Raw genomic sequence first — 18,474 nt, forward strand, 5'->3', positions numbered from 1 at the left:
TTATGACTGTCTATTGAAAGTAACCTTCCATGGTCAAATTAAGTTATTTCTAACCATGTATCACAATTACTTTTACTAAAAAAAAACTGTTAAATTTAGTCATGCAGGAGGATTTTAGACGTCTGCCATGAGCAGACCAGAGCTTCCTAACCTCAAAGGCAGACAACATGAGGTATGGAGAGATTTTAAACAACAAAGAGGACATACTTGTTAACTAAAGACAATAAACCAATCTTAAAATACTAAAAATAAGCAACAAATTATACAGCTGCAATAGTTTTACTGAAAACTGAGTGCTCTTCCCAAACCACTTTATGACAGTTCTTAAGTTCTAAAATGAGTGCTAAACACTTCATTGTGCAGTAGAGTACTGGTGAAATGTTTGGTTGTTATATTTAAGCCACTCGGGTCAAACATCAACATCCGAGTGCGTCTTGTGTGGCAGCCATATTAAAATAAAGGTCAAGAGGAGACTTGCCTCAAATGCAGCTATTTTATGGGATGTAGGCTGGCAAGAGTAGGAGTTTGATTTGTTGACAATGTTTAGAGATTCAAAGTGAATAAAAGGGGTTTGAAAAGACTTTTTAAAAAAGTGTGTATGTGTATCTGTAAAATGCTTTCTTAATATGTCATTACAGGTAAATACAATTACTGATGTTTAAGCGAAAGTGAATCGTTTTATCCTTTTCATGGAAGGATGACGGGATAGGTCAATCAACTTGAGAAGGCGGGGTCTAAACCCCGCCTCTCACCTGTTGACCACTGGATTTAGGCACCAGTACCGCTGGCGACCCCACTAGGGATAAGCGTGTGAAATAAGATTGATTGACTGACTGACTGACGGACGGATGGATAATGTCCAAACATCATTTTGTGACCTCAGAGACAAGCAGACTTGGATTAGGCCACATCAAAAATAAGTCTACCCCTGAACGACAAAATACCTGAAGACGGGTATTGGAGTGGCCTTACCTAAATGGAAACTTTAATTTGATTTAGATGTTGTGGTACAACCTTAAACAGACGGTTTATCAAAAAAAAAAAAAAAACTTGGCCAAAATTTCTCCACATCAAGGTAAAATACATATTGCCAGTTACCACAATTCTTAATAGGCTTAGTGGGAGAATTACTGCTGCAGTAATTGCCCCCTGGGCAGGTTATTAATGTCAACTTTCAATTTTGTGTAGGGGCAGGTTGACATTAATAACTTTAAAAAATGGTTTGATGAAGTGAAATGGAAATCTTTAAATTGTCACAAAAAAAAAAGCAAGAACAGAAGAAATCTGTGGGGCAACAAATACCTTTTCAAAGCACAGCAGACCTGTGCTTTGACCTAGCCTGCTAGGTTATTGGACCCAGCAGGCTAGGTCAAAGCACAGGTCCTAGCAGGCTAGGTTATTGCTGAAATAACCTCTTCCACTGTTCTTTTATGGGTCATGAGCAAATAAATTTGAGAACTCCTGTTATAAACAGAGAAGTTCTAACACAAATGTTTCCATATTACAACCTATTTCAACTGTGAAAGGTACGGAATGCAAATATGTTATGTTGACTATTCTTTCAACAGCTTTATGATAGAACAGTCAGGAATAACAACTGAACAAAACTGCTAAATTGTTTCCATCTCCCCTCCCCAGAATAAAATAGAACAACTTAAAGAAAGCTAAACGCTGGCCTCTAGTGTTCACATTAAGCACATGGGAGGTTGTATTCTTTTACTGTGAATCAGGAGAAAAATGAACGGCACAAAAATCAGTATGCATCACTGAAGAATTTTAATAATTATGCTTTGTGTAAATGCGTCGGCAGTATTAATACTTTTAAAAAGTAGCTGTGCGTATAGTCCATAGACAATGAAAATGTAAAAAAAAAAAAAATCTTGTTATTGCTTGTTGTTCTAACCATATATGATTGAGAAAACAAGACAGAACAAACTAAAAATGCATCTTATGTCTCCTGAATACATCATACATGCAACCAGATGACTTCAGACATAATATCAAACACCGTCAAACACAATGAGGAGTAGGTTATTCTTTATCATTTTTAGTAAACTAAACACTTGACTAAATCTCTGTAACATTGCTTGATTTGGACTTGAGGTTTAAAAGCAAGCATTTGGTCAAAGTTGAATCAACAGCTTGAAAAGGCACAAGAGGATGTCTGCACACCTGTTCATAGGACAGCGAAGGAACAGAGGAATCCCATCCATTGGCACAAGAAGGAATATTAGTTCTTTCTACAGCATAATTGTTTCTACTAACAGAAGAATCTCCTCTAAACATTTTATCTGAAGACGGAAGATAATTTCCTACGGAAGTAAGTAAATGCGGAGTGCATTCCCTTTCATAATGAAGTTGCATTTTCCCACCTTTATTCCAAGAAGAGAATATTTGTTAAAAAAAAAAAAGTTCTCCAATCCGAATCCAGTTTGTAAGCAAGATTTTCAAGTATTAAGAAATTCATAATATAAAAAAAAAAAAAAAAAAAAAAAAAGAAACTCAGTTTTTTTGGGGGCAGTTTGCTATTTGATAAACTGTGATGAAATACAGCAGCTCTGGATTGTATTAGGATGTAGAAGAAACCACCAACTTTCATCCAATAAGAACAGCCTAACGATTTTTACAATTCCTCTGACTCATGTGGTGCCAGAGCCGGAGGCAGCGTGGTTCCACATGGACCCTGGAAATGGTACCTGTGTCCCATCAAACAGAGAGTAAAACACAACACAAATGTTAGAACGCTGAGGAGTAGTGGTGTTAAATCTGCTAATGATTCTTTTGGTTTATTTTGAAGCTAAGATTATAAATGCAGACTATCACATATGTTTTTAAAATAGAAGTTTAGTGTTGTTACTGACTTACATGAAGTATTCAGTTTTTGGTGTTGTATTCATATTAAATTCTGCAACCGGAACACCTCTGGCTGCAACCCGGGGACCAAACATGGCTGCTGGGTAAACAATGGATGACGTCCCCACCTGCAAGTAAACAACAGGGAGCAATAACCCAAGAGTCAATGCCGCAATTCAGGTCAAGTCCTTAACACACTCTGGAAAAATACGGCATTACATGAAACTGTCACACAGGTGAAATGTGTGTCAATGTGCCTACATGAAAGACAACTCACCACCAGACAGAGGTCACAGAGTTCCATTTCCTTTTCCACATTAGTCAGAATGTGAGAGTCCAAAGTCTCCCCAAAGAAGACGACATTGGGCCTCAGAAGACCGCGGCAGTCTCTCTCCTCACATCTTTATGGAACAGCAGCAAGAAGTATAGGTTAATTCAGCTCCTACTTACAGTAAAAACAAAACAAAACAACAACAAAAAACTAAAAACAGCAAAAAAAAAAAGAGGGTTCAGTCAGCTGAGAAACATGTTTCAAAGGCAAAGTCAAAAATAAAAAGGGGGCAATCGCCTAAAATGTCACTGAGAAATGAATACAGAACTCTTTGGTCGTATTTAGGCAAAATTTGACCTCGAAGAACATCACTGCCCTCTAGTGGACGAGTTCAATTCCCTGCGTTGCCTCTGAATTTAAAGGGCATGTGGAGCTGCATCATGTCTCCTGAAGCCAAACCTTATGTGTCAGGCATATATAACGCCTACTTAGCATTATACATATACAGCCATTTATTTCTGAAGGTTTGATTCACAGAAGAGTTGAAATGAGAATAAGATAAGTGGGGCAGCTTGATAAGATGTGTCATTAAACAAATGCTTCTATGCAAATGTGTTAGCAGACAGCTCCTTTCATAGTTTCTCTCATTCTTCTTCTGCATCTTCTATTGACAAATTGTCCCGACTGAGTGATGCTCCAATAATGCTGTCTGCCTGGAGGGCACAAATGAAGTAAAGCAAAGCTAAAAATTGAAATCAGAACAGAGGGCTGTTCAGGAACGAGGTTTGTTTACCAGCAGCAAGCTGCCACATTCTTTTTACTCTGCGTTTGTGCATAGATGTACCACGTACATGCATTTGATCCCCCGTTTACTCTAATCAGAAGAGCATAAAGTGACATTCAGCTAAAAAAATGAACTGAATGTTTTAGTTAGGTTGTTTCTTGGTTCTTTTAGGGTGAGACATAACTGGTTTTCATTTAGTTTTTTTATGTTATTAAAATCTAGGAAGCATATAAAATAAATAGAATATAAAACATGGACTTTTTGTACCACATTAAAGAGCAAATGAGTGAAATCCATGAGTCTGAAAACCATTGCTGAAGTGTTTTAAATATAAAACTTAACACATTTTTAATAGTTGTTTTTTACCATGTATGAATATCTAACCAGCTTAAAGTCAAGGAGATTAAAGGTTGTTCCGTCAAAATATTTCAGGTCATAGACATTAGGAACACTCCCCTGAAATCAGTAAAAAGGGGAGCTAAAACGCTTAGGAAATATATGTGTCAGTGTTAATATGGTGTGTAGATAATCTTACCTTGGCAGTTTATCCACAGGAATCTGTGCATCAGAAACATTTGCGCCAGGTGCTCTGAAAACAAACAAAATGTGTAAAAACAGAAGGGATCAAACCACAAATTCTGAATGTTTATTAGTGTGTGTATATTCATCAAGGGTTGCCTACCCTTTGCTCTTTAAAGCAGCACATATGGGGCTTTGCTTGTTCACGGTCACTTGTCCACAACTCATACAGCGTGTCTCCAGCAGACTGCCTGCAGTTACACACACACACACACACACACACACACACACACACGCGCGCGCGCGCAAACATACACACAGTACACAAAATGCAATGAACACAGAAATAATTTCATATTTTTAATTGTTGTGGTGCTGCTTGGGATCCTGAGAAAAAAAAACACATTACAAACATTCAATCCTGAGTCTTAAGAATGTTTCTCTTTGCGTCATATTGTCAAAAAACTCCATCATCGTAGTCGTTGAATGCAGGTGTTGTAACTGTTTTCATGACACAGGTATCTAAACAAGCGCATAGAGATGCAGACTCTTTCTACAAACATTTTAAAGAATGGGAACTAGTCAATTCCAGCAGTAAATAAAGAGGGATTCAATGCAGCAGATGCTGAGGTTCAAAGTGTCACCAACATTGTGCGTGGTCATTAGCTCCAGACCTGCAAGCTTCCCATAATCTTACAGAGAACTTCCTAAGAAATGAGTATCCCTGACTGAGCAGCTGCAGTGAAGCTTTACATCAAATAGTTCAATGTAAAGTGTTGAATGTAGTGGAGTAAAGAACACAGTCACTGAACTCTGGAGCAATGGAGACAAGTCCCTGGCAGTGTTGACCATGATCATGAGTCTCTTGTCTGACAAACTAATGTGCAGGTCTGTCTTTGGCATTTACCAGGAGAACAGCACTTGCCCGACTGCATTGTGTCACGCGTCAAGTTTGGTGCAAAGAGGATTATGGTGTGGGGCGGTTTTTCAGGAGCTGAACTCATCCCTTTAGTTCCAGTCAAATGGAACTGTTAATGCTTCACCATATAAAGAAATTTTTTGGGTAATTTCATGTACCCGACTGTGGAAATTTGAGTTTGGGAATGGGCCCCTTATTTTTCAACAAGATTCTACACTAGAACACAAAGCAAGAGCCAGAAAGACAAGGACGAGGAGATTTGGTGTGAAAGAACGAGGCTGATCTGCAGAGAGTCCTAATCTTAACATGACAGAAAATCTTTTAGGATGACATTACATCACGGTCTGGCCACACAAATGCGATTCAGGAAAAACAGTCAAAAATTACAACAACTCCTCAGCTTCACAGAAAGCAAATCCAGAAGAGTTTAAACCGTTATAATTGCAAAGGTTGGTCTGACATTACAGTATGTGGAATAAACATGGGATGTCTCTTAAACTCATCTGTAAGCAAAGGCAGACAAGCAAGTACTTTTAGAAATAGTGTGTTATAATTTCTATTCCTCTCAATTGTGAAAAGTTCACAACAAAATCCAAAACTCAAATTCAACCATGACTCCTTTTTTGCACTCTTTATGACATGAGGACATATTGACCAAATGGCTGACAAAATGTGTTATTGCAGTGAGTCTGTCCACTTCATTTGCTCATCAAGTGTCTAAGACCCTTAATACTTGTCACTTCATTAGCTACGAGGAAGCTTCATGATACTTCTCCTCAATTAAATTGATTTTATTTTATGTTTCAAGTGAATGTTTCTGTTGGAAGCAGATCCTTTCAAATCACATTTTGATATGGTCAATTAAAACGTGCAGAAAAAGAAAATCTAGACAATTGCTCGTCATGTTCTTACAGATTTCATCACTACAGAATTCCCCACTAACACTCACCGTGAATCTTGAGCACATGTTTTGACCCAGCCTGTCGGTGCAAATCATCTTGGCACTGGGTGATGACCACCACCGAGCGCCCCTGCTTCTTCAGACGAGCTTCGCACTCGGCTATGGCCAAATGGACGGCGCTGGGCTTCTTGTCCAGCACAAGCTCTCTCCTGTAGTGATAAAACTCCCAGACCCGAGACGGGTTGCGAGAGAAGGCCTCTGGAGAAGCAAGGTCCTGGGGGAGGGAAGGGGGTGGGTAGATCCACGTGGACAAGTTTAAAGAATGGAGCTCAGAGGGAAGAATGTTGTAATCCGACATAGCTTCTTTGTTTAAATGTACCTGGGAATGCCACTTCCTCCACTTCTCATGTTCTCCCCTGAAAGTCGGTACGCCACTCTCTGCACTCACACCTGCTCCGGTGATGATTGCTATGTTCTTGGCTTTAGCGAAGGCCTTTCGGAATTCAGACATGTCTGAGAGCCGAATGAGAAAGAGGTACATTTTTTGCAATGTTTTTAAAAAAATTTGCAAAAAAGGAAAAGCTGGAAACTTACAAAACTGTTAAAACTACATGTTTGTAATCTAACAGTCATGTTGTTTTTAGATTTTTCTCACCCCCATAATGATAGGTTTTAAATTACCCTATACCAAAAAGATTGTTCATTTACACAAAATTCACCCAAAATCTCAATTTAGTGAATAGAGTAATACTTGTTTATTTGTCTTTAAGATACAGTACATCCCAGTTACATTGAATATTGTTACGCCTAAACAATTTCCTACTAGATGCTGCCTGGTTGAAAGAGTGGGTCTGTGAGGTTCTAAAAAGCTCTCGTTTTACCTGAACTGGGTCTTCCTGGTTCAATCACTGGTCCTGTTGTCACATGTGTGGAGCACATGCGAAGACCAAGTGAAAAGACAGCTCGGCTTTTGAGAAGCATCGTCACTAAAAGATCAGAAGAAACAAAAAATGCCAGTTTTTTTTTTTATAGCATGTTATTTTACTTTCCACACACAGTTTCAGACTTCTTTAAGGTTTGTAATATTTCCTAAGAGATTTAAATATTTAAATATCATCCCTTATGCTAAAACAAAGACAATATTTTTTTGCTACTGAATGTAGTTTTTATGTGAATATTTTTGAGTTAAGAATATTATCCAATAAGTTGTGATTTACAAACGTTGCAGATGCAATCTAGAAAAATAATAATAAAAAGACACCAACCCAAAAACTTTACCAAAACACATTTCAGAAAGTAAGACCCAAATGACCCATATTTTTACTATTTTGCCTGATATAGGGTGTACATATCACTGCAATATTGTTGGCAATTTTGACTGCAATAAAACCTACATTTATTGCATTGCTCTCGGCCAAAGCTGTAGACTTGGACACTGAAAACCTATAAAGCTGGACAAATATATTGTTAGCAAGCAGAACACATGACACATTAGAATATTTTATATCCATTCCCAGGTAAATGTATTCTATCAAAGCCCGTCTCCACTGCATTCCTTGACAAATTACCAAAGACAGCTTGCAGCATTGCTTTTGGGCAATGAAACAAATGGATGATTTTGCTCTTGATGCTTTTTGTAGCTTCTCGGGTCAACATATCCTCTAAATGACTAGCAGATATGGTGCAAAAAAGCTGTGTAGTTCGAGATGTATTTTTATTGCAGCAAGAAGCCGCAACAGTACCGACAGAGTCTGGGGATCTTTACACTGATAAGGCAAGTAATGTACACACAGAGGAAAGCTTAAGAATATGTCTGTTTAACGTAATACCTAACAATTGGGAAACGGGAGAAAATAAATAGTTGAACTGACACACTTATCAACACAAATAAAGTCAAACAAATGGAAAAGGGTTGAACTGAATGCCAGCTCTTCCATTCAATACAAATATTATACACCCTTTAATCTCTGTCGGTATTCTGACATTACGCAGCGCTCTTTTCTAATGTTACCTACATTTTTAACTTGAAAACTCGCAAACAAAATATTCCAAGCATAGTTTTTAAGTAGCAGCCTAATGCCGTAATATTTCAGCAGGATTCTTTACAAAATGCAGACGTATTGTGTTGCCCAACAGTCGTGATGTACGTGACTGCTTCCTAAAGATGTCGTTAGAGCAAAGAAAACCACGTAACCTTAACTTGCATCGAGCAAAAGCAACGTGAACGAAAGCAGTTTTTTAAAGGAACTTACACGTGGAGCTAAATTGCACCGACTTCGACAGGAGTTTCTTTCCGTCTGACGAGAAAGACACGCTGGGCTTGTTTACCTATCTGTCCTCAATTACCAGGAGGGGCCGCAAAGGAACAAGAGTGTCGTAAAGCCAAGATTATGTATAATTCCAGTGCGCCCTCTAGTGGTTGATATCCTTAACTCGATCAGGAAGATAAAATTACTCACTTTCCAAAACGATTTTGCCTCTATTGACATTAATAATAATAATAATAATAATAATAATAATAATAATAATAATAATAATAATAATAATAATAATAATAATAATAATAATAATAATAATAATAATGCTATGGATAAAAACACATATTCTAAACTGTTACATTTTTCAACTGTGGACTTTATATTCTTTAATTTTCTACTTGAAAATACAAACTGTCTGAATAAATAAATAAAAAATAGAAACACAAATAAAGGCAGTTGTTTCGCTATTTTTAAATTTAGTTTGTTTATAATTTTATTATTTTTTAATCTTAAAAGCTAAACTAAATTACACTTCATTGAATAGAACTAATATATTTTATTTGAATTCTTATTATTTATTGTGACCGAGTCACTGTATTTTAATGTTTTTTGTAATTATTATTTTTAAAGTAGCTGATTCTCATTCACAATATTAGTTTATTTACTACTTTCGTGTTAAAAAAAGACTTTTCTTTTTTTTACTTTTTTATCATTTCACACCAACGCCTGACTCCCCCCCCCCACCCTCCTCTCTCCCTCTCTCTCTTGCCTTGTTCTCCCGCGTGCATGTGTACTGCCTCCTCCTCTTCATCGATCGCTGCCTCCCAGCGCGCGAGTGGCCGTGCGGCTCTGCTTCTGTCCCAGTCGGCCAGCAGTCATCTCTGGACACTGGCTCAAATTGATGGCGACCACACCGGCCAGCAATTCAGACCGAAGACCGCTCAGGAGGCTCCGCTCCACGAGCGACATCCCATATCTGGTTGAAGCCAGAAGATCTTTCAATCTGCGGACAGGTAGGAGCACATGCCCGCCTTGCGCTCTGATCCTCAGTGCTATACTCACGCCAGATGTCGCGGTGTCCACTGGGGTAGTTGTTGTGGTTCAATACGCCCCTGCTTTAAACGTGGAAAACGACCGCATCTTATTTTCCCCTCGTGGACCGGTGTTACAGTGGTGCGGGGAGGTTTATTCCTCCAGAAATTATCAATGGGCAGCGACGCTTGTTGGTAATCAGAGGGATAGTGTGACTGAAATGTTATGCAACTTTATGGACCGACACTAAGGGCAATTTGCTTCTTTAGTGCAAAATAAATAACAAGTGAACATTTCTTTCTAATCGCTTGAACAACGTTTTTTGTGTGTGTGTGTGTGTGTGTGTGTGTGTGTGTGTGTGTGTGTGTGTGTGTGTGTGTGTGTGTGTGTGTGTGTGTGTGTGTGTGGATTTTGCCATTACCATCACAGTTGTTGAACGCAATTACATAATACGAAGAAGCGCTCCCCAGCGTGGCCTGCAGTGGCTCAGGCTTGTGATGCATAAATCCAGAATGGACAAACGAGTTCTTTTATATGTTTTTATTTCCAGTTATTGGTCATAACTGTCAACATTACCCACATTTCAATTTCAGTTTTCAACCTGTAACAAAAATACGACAATAGCTCTCTGTGTCCATCATCCATGTGTGTTGCATACTCTGTTACCATGGTGACTTGGCATTTTATGCTGACTGAGTCAACAGGATTCAGATCTTTTGCACTACAGTGAAATTGGGACACATGCTGCATCCAGCAGTCTGTTTTAGATCTCATGAAAGTCCTTCCTGTGATTTACTCAACCAAAATGTAGATTTTTTTTTCTGACACATTTAAAATTAGTTTTTCTATGCTTACTTACTGTATCTAATAGCTAAGAATGACATTATAAATATGATGCTTCTTCTTTATCAACGTGCATCATAACCTGTACCAGGTCAGCACGTGCAATAGTTGCTGTATATGCAGCAACAGTACTATGCAAAATATTCAGAACTTTTTCCACATTTGGCACATTAGAGTTACAAACTATGTTCCTTGCTCTATCCTGGAATTGTATGTGTCCGGTGAACACAGATCACTGTCACTGAGACATCTGAAATTTAGAAAATATTGTGGTGCCCGTATGGATTCAATGCTATAAAAGCTAAAAGTATGGGTATTTGGAGTTTTGTCTGTTCAATTCAATTAAATTCAGTTTATTTACATGGAACATTTCTCAACAAATGTCATTTTAAGGCACTTTATAAAGAAGTAATTTCAATTACTTCATACATACATTGCAATAGATCCTTATCATCAAACAGTGCACTAAGCTCAGTTTACTATTCAAATTAGTTCAAACAGTTTTCTTTCTAAGGAAATCCAGCAGTCTTTGAAGCATTCTCTGCACCTGGAATTTAACAACAGCAGACAATTGCATCATGTCATTGACTTTGCAGCAATTTCTCATATTGAGCAAGCATGGAGTGACAGTGGGGAGAAAAACCTTCCTTTAACAGGAAGAAATGTTCAGTTCTGCAACAGCTATCTTATTAAAACATAAGATTTTTATTTGTCATTTTGTTCTTAGAACATAACAAAATTGCAGTGTTACCCTCAGTGATAAATAAGTAAAATTATAAAACATATAAACATCTGTTGCTAAAGTCTCAATCAGTCCTTGCTTAGTGCAGCAAATGGGGGTGAGTGTGTCTGCAGTGGGGGCGGGGGGAGTGGATGAAAGCTGGACAGGGGACAGGTGGATTTTACAGCTCTTGGGAAGAAGCTTTTTCTTGGAGAAAGAATGCTTGGTTACAGTCTTTCTACACCTTTACCATTTCCCAGATATTGCTGTTTCAGCTATATAAACTTGATCAAAAAATAAAGTTTTAAGCCTTGGCTTCAAAGTAGACAGGCTGTCTGCCTCATATACTAAAACTGGGAGCTGCTACAAAATAAAGCTGTATTTCTCTCAACCTACTGGCTGCAATGTTGAGACCTTGAGATGCCATGAGACCTAAATCCTGAACATCATGGCATGGAGTGATCCTAGTTTTCCATGTCTGGCATATAACCATTCATTTATCTTTTAAACTGGTTATATTGATCCTGTGTCCAGACAGAGGGATAATCAGTAGCCCAGCATCATGACCTGTTTGTTCTGAAGATCCTGCAGCTTCCACTTCTCTTCCTAACATGACGCCTCCTCACCCTGACTCTCATACTGACAGGAGGAACCACAGAGCTCTGTTAGGTTAAAGCTCATCTTCTGAAGTTGGGATATTTTTCCTCCAACAGGTTCCAGAGGAATCACCTCAAACCAGATGTTGGACTGGATTTTATTTCAATGTCATTTGTGAATGTTAGAGCCTCATTGTCAACAGTGGAGCTATAAAAGTTGAAAAAGGTTATTATTTTGGAGAAAATCTCATCAACACCAATATTTCCACTAAATAAGAAGCAAAAAACTAAATTGTTTGATAAAGGACAAGCCTCTCAGACTCTGAGCTCGACCGCACCAAACTATTTTTTATATTAGACAATTAATTTAATTTCACATAATTATCGCGGAAGAAGCCATTTGTTTGTTAAATACTTAATTAAAAATAGTGTAAGGAAGGTTAAACTTTATTAGACTTTGAGTTTGGTTGTGCATTTTAGTTCTCCGAGCCTAAGGCCCTGTTTACACGACAACGATTTCGGTAACGTAACGAATTGTTACCAATTGTACCAATTACAATTGGTATTTGTACAATTATATTATATATATATATTATATATAATATATTATATTATTATTTATATATTTATATAAATAAATATATATATATATATTTATATATATAATTATATTATATTATATATATATTGTATTATATATATATATATATATATATATAATATATATTTATATTATTTATATTTATAATTATATTATATATAAGTATATTGTACAATTGTAATTGTACCAATTACAATTGTACCAATACCAATTGTTATGTTAAATTGTTATCACGATGATAACGTAACGAATTGTTACGTTAGCACTAACGTAACAATTCGTTAGTGCTAACATAACGGTTGTATAGTAATATATCCATCAATGCTGCTGCCTCGCGCTCTGTCCTTCTCTCGCACTTCCCGCTACTCATTAGTAGGTGTCAGGTTAAGTTGTGTTGCATTCAAGTTATCGGAAAAAAGAGATTCGTGCGCTTAATGTCCGATTTCCCATAACTATTTGGGGTGGCAACAGGGGTGGCAAGGCTCTCATTTGGGGTGGCAACTGCCACCCCATGCCACCCCAGTAGATCCGCCCCTGCATACATGTGCTCTGATCCAAGCCATTCATTCCATTGTGCTCTTCCGTAAAAGGGAATGTTTCTGGGGAGCATAGCTCACAATTATGTTGTCAAAAGTTTCTCTCACCTGAACTGCGGTCCTCTAAAGGGTTCTCCAGCTTTATCAAGGGCCTTTTGGCAGCTTTTCAGACATTTTAGGTGGACATATTGGAATATTTTCTTTGCAGTTATGCAGACCTCTTTCCGTTTGTCAGACAGTAGATCAAATAGTCCTTTATGAAAATTTCCAAGCTTAAAATATTTTTGCTATAACCTAATGCTGCTTTGAAACTCTCCACAGCTTTTTCTCTCTGACCTGTCTGATGTGTTGCTGTCTGGTGTATGTGCAACTTTATGTCGCTGCATTTCATAAAATCCCAGTAAAATACACAAAAGTTTGTGGTTGTGCTGCGGCAAAATGTGAAAAAGGGCTTCTGAATACAAAGCAGAGCATGATTCTTTAGTCAGGACAACATTCCCAAAAGTTGAAATAGTAATTAAGTTCAAATAAAAATGCAGGTTCCAAGGTAGAAAATATTAGAACATCAATTGAAATGCTGCATAATGGAACCGAATAATCCACTAATGATTTTGTGTCAGGTTTATTCTCTTGTCCTACTGGGAGGACAATAAGCCGAATTTATATGATCGTAAATAAGAACGAAAACCTATGGCTCCCATGCAGCTCTTTCATTTGCCAACAATTTGTCAGCTGCTTTAAAAAGCTCCTGCGACTGCTTCATGAGCAGAAAAGATTTGTGCATTCTTGATCAATGAATGAAAGGACGCTTCGAGGCTCGGCGTGCTGGTGCCAGGGAGTGTTTTGCCTGAGGAGAAATGCTGCTGTCGATTACAACAGACTGTCATTTGTCTCTGTGCTCCTGTTTTTGTTCCAGTTTTCTCTGTGCTCCACAACTAGCTAATGCGAAAGCGTGAGGATGGTACGGGGGCGATTTGTACAACAGCTCGGTTGACTCACTTCCACCTGAAGAAGTGGAGCAGGATTTAGCTTGCTTATTGCCAAGGAAACCAAAAGTCAAGTGGTTGTGTGGCGAGGTGCTTAACAATAATAAATAACCTAGGCTGCTGGGGATGCAAAACAAGAACCAAGCAATTAGTTCTCAGAGCAGGGCAACTGTTTTGATTCCTGTTGATGTTTTTTCTTAATGATGCTCATAAAAAAGTATGTTTGCCTTTGTAAAGAGTGTAAGAGACAAACCCCATCTCTTACGGTCCAGTTAAATATTTTGTTATTAAATCAATGGTTTTTATTCATAACAGCATCTTCATAAAGAGGACACCATGTATTTAATACCACACCAGTCGATTTATGACGTGCTTTGAGTAATTTTCTACTGCTTACATGATTTATAGTCAGCCCTTATGTTAATCAGTCAACCCTGTAGGAGCCCGCTCCTTGTGACAACACTATCTTCCAAGGCCGTAGCACAAATGACAGATATCCTGCGGCTTCCTAATGAAATAAAAGAGCATGGATTTATTGGAGTAGCCTGCTTAGAGTCACCACTAAACTAATTTGTTCAACAGTTAACCAGCTCTGCCACACAGACATAAAGACATAATCCACCCTAATGGAATCATTCAGTGCACAGCTTTCAACGATTGTGTGATCTGCCGTAAAACACGAAAGGCCGGAGGTGAGGAATGGATGGATGACCTAGTTAACGTTGTTTGATTTCAATCATCGTTAAGCATCGCAAAGCTTTATGTCGTTAGAGATCTCGCACACACAAACAAACAAGAGCATAGCAGCTGAGAGGCTATATTCTTTGTGGAGTTTGCCAAGAATAGTATTATTTTATTTTTGGGGGGGAAGGGGAGGGGTTGCTGAAATTAAGAGAGATTGGCAATTGAAATAAAGTCAATATGCACTTTGCTGAGCACAAAATAAATGTGCTTAGATGTAAATTTCCTGTTAGTGTGCTGCATTTGGGATGCATGCTGATGCAGCATTTATTTTGACTTGGTGAGGTTGTCTGAGTGTTCTTATTTGTCTATTTGTCAAAAGCTCATCTCAGCAGCAATGAGATTTCTGTCTGTAGACTCATGTTTTACACAATAAATTCAGCAAATGGCTCTGACAAAAGGACTAGACATTTATAGGTTTTGAAACATTTATGTTCAGGTTTTATATATAATTGAATCAGAGGTTTACATACGCTATATGAAACCCTAAAAAGCTTACGGAACTGCAAACTGGGGGGATTACGAACCATCACGAACCGATGAAATTTAACTTGTGTTACTATAAATCCTGTTTTTTTCTTAACGTCTGACAGTTGATTGGATCTTTTTCTGTGTTAGGGTTAGATAGGTTATCTATCTATCTATCTATCTATCTATCTATCTATCTATCTATCTATCTATCTATCTATCTATCTATCTATCTATCTATCTATCTATCTGTCTGTCTGTCTGTCTGTCTGTCTGTCTGTCTGTCTGTCTGTCTGTCTGTCTGTCTGTCTGTCTGTCTATCTATCTATCTATCTATCTATCTATCTATCTATCTATCTATCTATCTATCTATCTATCTATCTATCTATCTATCTATCTATCTATCTATCTATCTATCTATCTATCTATCTATCTATCTATCTATCTATCTATCTATCTATCTATCTATCTATCTATCTATCTATCTATGTTTTTGATTAGTCAGACAAAGTCAAAAGTGTACATGTATTTCCCTAGACTTTGATCATATAAGTTGTTGGATATCATTCCACAAGCTTTTCACAATCATTTGCTGGAATTCTGATCTATTCCTCCGGATCAAACTGATGATACAGAGTTGGTTTTGTCTGCCAACTTGCTCACACACAGTTATTTTTAGTTCTGCCCACAAATTGTCTGTCAGTCTGAAACCAGGGCTTGTGTCATTATGGTCAAACACTTCAAATTTAATTTAAACAGACCACAGAAAATGTTATCAAAAATGGAGTGCTGTGTTCCTGGATGTATTTCTGGCTGCATTTCTAAACTGCAATAGTGTTTATTTTTTTATATTGCTTTTTGAGCAATTGCTTCTTCCTCATTGAGTCGCCTTTGGGGTCAAGCTGGTAAAAGACTTATTTCACTGTGGATAAGAAAACCCAATTAGCAGCTTCAGCCAGCGTCTCCACAAGGTCTTTTGCTTTTGTTTGTGTGTTGATGCACACATTTTTACACAAAAAACACATGTTAACCTCTGGAACACATAACCCATCTTCTTCCTAAACAATAAGACCCTGGCGGTCTGATCCTCGGCTGCAGAAGCTGGCTCTTGGGACGTGGAACGTCACCTCTCTGGTGGGGAAGGAGCCGGAGCTAGTGTGCGAGGCTGAGAGGTTCCGGCTAGAAATAGTCGGCCTCACCTCGACGCATGGTTCTGGTTCTGGAACCAGTCTCCTTGAGAGGGGCTGGACGTACTTCCACTCTGGAGTTGCCCACGGTGAGAGGCGCCGGGCTGGAGTGGGCATACTTGTTGCCCCCCATTTGGGCGCCTGTACGTTGGGGTTCACCCCGGTGAACGAGAGGGTAGCCTCCCTCCGCCTACGGGTGGGGGACGGGTTCTGACTGTTGTTTGTGCTTACGGGCCGAACGGCAGTTCAGATTACCCACCCTTCTTGGAGTCCTTAGAGGGGGTACTGGAGAGTGCCCCTCCTGGGGACTCCCTTGTTCTACTGGGAGACTTCAACGCTCACGTGGGCAATGACAGTGAGACCTGGAGAGGCGTGGTTGGGAGGAACGGCCCCCCCGATCTGAACCCAAGCGGTGTTCTGTTGTTGGACTTCTGTGCTCGTCACGGATTGTCCATCACGAACACCATGTTCAGGCATAAGGGCGTCCATATGTGCACTTGGCACCAGGACGCCCTAGGCCGCAGTTCGATGATTGACTTTGTCATCGTCTCATCGGATTTGCGGCCGTATGTCTTGGACACTCGGGTGAAGAGAGGTGCGGAGCTGTCCACTGACCACTACCTGGTGACGAGTTGGCTCCGGTGGTGGGGGAGGAAGCCGGTCAGACCTGGCAGGCCCAAACGTATAGTGAGGGTCTGCTGGGAACGTCTGGCGGAGTCCCCTGTGAGACGGAGCTTCAACTCTCATCTCCGGCAGAACTTCGAACACGTTCCGGGAGAGGTGGGGGACATTGAGTCTGAGTGGACCATGTTCCGTACCTCCATTGCCGAGGCGGCCTATCGGAGCTGCGGCCGCAAGGTTGTTGGTGCCTGTCGCGGCGGCAACCCTCGAACCCGTTGGTGGACACCTTCGGTGAGGGATGCTGTCAAGCTGAAGAAGGAGTCCTACCGGGCCTTTTTGGCCTGTGGGACTCCAGAAGCAGCTGATGGGTACCGGCGGGCGAAACGGCATGCGGCTCGGGTTGTCGCTGAGGCAAAAACTCGGGCGTGGGAGGAGTTTGGAGAGGCCATGGAGACAGACTTCCGTACGGCTTCGAGGCGATTCTGGTCCACCATCCGGCGTCTCAGGAGGGGGAAGCGGTGCAGCACCAACACTGTTTATAGTGGGGATGGTGCGCTGCTGACCTCAACTCGGGACGTTGTGGGCCGGTGGGCGGAATACTTCGAAGACCTCCTCAATCCCACCAACATGCCTTCTGTTGAGGAAGCTGAGCATGGGGACTCTGGGCTGGGCTCTCCAATCTCTGGGGACGAGGTCGCCGAGGTGGTCAAAAAGCTCCTCGGTGGCAGGGCCCCGGGGGTGGATGAGATCCGCCCGGAGTTCCTTAAGGCTCTGGATGTTGCGGGGTTGTGTTGGCTAACGCGACTCTGCAATATCGCATGGACATCGGGGGCAGTTCCCCTGGACTGGCAGACTGGGGTGGTGGTCCCCCTGTTTAAAAAGGGGGACCGGAGGGTGTGCTCCAATTACAGGGGGATCACACTCTTAAGCCTCCCTGGTAAGGTCTATTCAGGGGTCCTGGAGAGGAGGGTCCGTCGGATAGTCGAACCTCGGATTCAGGAAGAGCAGTGTGGTTTTCGTCCTGGTCGTGGAACACTGGACCAGCTCTACACCCTCAGCGGGGTCCTGGAGGGTGCATGGGAGTTCGCCCAACCAGTCTACATGTGTTTTGTGGACTTGGAGAAGGCGTTCGACCGTGTCCCTCGGGGGCCCTGTGGGGGGTACTCCGGGAGTATGGGGTACCGGGCCCTTTGATACGGGCTGTCAGGTCCCTGTATGACCGGTGTCAGAGTCTGGTCCGCATTGCCGGCAGTAAGTCGGGCTCGTTTCCGGTGAGAGTTGGACTCCGCCAAGGCTGCCCTTTGTCACCGATTCTGTTCATTACTTTTATGGACAGAATTTCTAGGCGCAGCCGAGGTGTTGAGGGGATCCGTTTTGGTGGCCTTAGGATCGCATCTCTGCTTTTTGCGGATGATGTGGTCCTGTTGGCTTCATCGGAACGTGATCTGCAGCTCTCACTGGAGCGGTTCGCAGCCGAGTGTGAAGCGGCCGGGATGAGGCTCAGTGCCTCCAAATCCGAGGCCATGGTCTTGAGCCGGAAAAGGGTAGAGTGCCTTCTCCGGGTCAGGGGGGTCGTCCTGCCTCAAGTGGAGGAGTTTAAGTATCTGGGGATCTTGTTCACGAATGAGGGAAGAAGG

The 18,474-nt window shown here is 40.5% G+C and overlaps 2 protein-coding genes across 3 annotated transcripts in view; one reads left to right on the top strand and one right to left on the bottom strand.

Annotated features, from left to right (window-relative positions):
* Window positions 1–1,753: 1,753 nt before the first annotated feature.
* On the bottom strand, window positions 1,754–8,625 carry LOC103479554 (NAD-dependent protein deacylase sirtuin-5, mitochondrial-like). 2 transcript variants are annotated; one of them, XM_008434051.3, is made up of 10 exons: window positions 8,500–8,625; window positions 7,642–7,698; window positions 7,129–7,233; window positions 6,627–6,760; window positions 6,296–6,521; window positions 4,591–4,678; window positions 4,444–4,497; window positions 3,131–3,254; window positions 2,866–2,981; window positions 1,754–2,696 (listed from the first exon to the last, which is right to left on the bottom strand). In XM_008434051.3, exons 3-10 carry the CDS (start codon window positions 7,226–7,228, stop codon window positions 2,624–2,626), a joined length of 915 nt encoding a protein of 304 aa, XP_008432273.1. In that variant the 5' UTR covers window positions 7,229–7,233; window positions 7,642–7,698; window positions 8,500–8,625; the 3' UTR covers window positions 1,754–2,623. The 2 variants fall into 2 exon arrangements, with proteins under 2 accessions (XP_008432273.1, XP_008432272.1); XM_008434050.3 differs by lacking the exon at window positions 7,642–7,698 and having other exon boundaries at window positions 8,500–8,623.
* A 667-nt stretch (window positions 8,626–9,292) lies between these two features.
* Window positions 9,293–18,474, top strand: part of LOC103479553 (phosphatase and actin regulator 1-like) — a 49,310-nt gene continuing 40,128 nt past the window's right edge. Inside the window, exon 1 of the mRNA XM_081598715.1 lies at window positions 9,293–9,518. Coding sequence (XP_081454841.1) covers window positions 9,407–9,518 — 112 coding nt within the window. The 5' untranslated portion in view covers window positions 9,293–9,406. The remainder of the gene's footprint in view (window positions 9,519–18,474) is intronic.

Source organism: Poecilia reticulata, chromosome 17 (genome assembly GCF_904066995.2).
Source record: "Poecilia reticulata chromosome 17, P_reticulata-male-v2, whole genome shotgun sequence".
Lineage (NCBI taxonomy): Eukaryota > Metazoa > Chordata > Actinopteri > Cyprinodontiformes > Poeciliidae > Poecilia > Poecilia reticulata.

Coding starts and splice junctions, on each gene's coding strand:
- LOC103479554 (XM_008434051.3), bottom strand. CDS start 7,228: ATGCTTCTCAAAAGCCGAGCTGTCTTTTCACTTGGTCTTCGCATGTGC. Junction 6,522..6,626: donor GGAGGAAGTGGCATTCCCAG/GTACATTTAAAC, acceptor TCCCTCCCCCAG/GACCTTGCTTCTCCAGAGGC. Junction 4,679..6,295: donor ACATGTGCTCAAGATTCACG/GTGAGTGTTAGT, acceptor GTGTAACTGCAG/GCAGTCTGCTGGAGACACGC.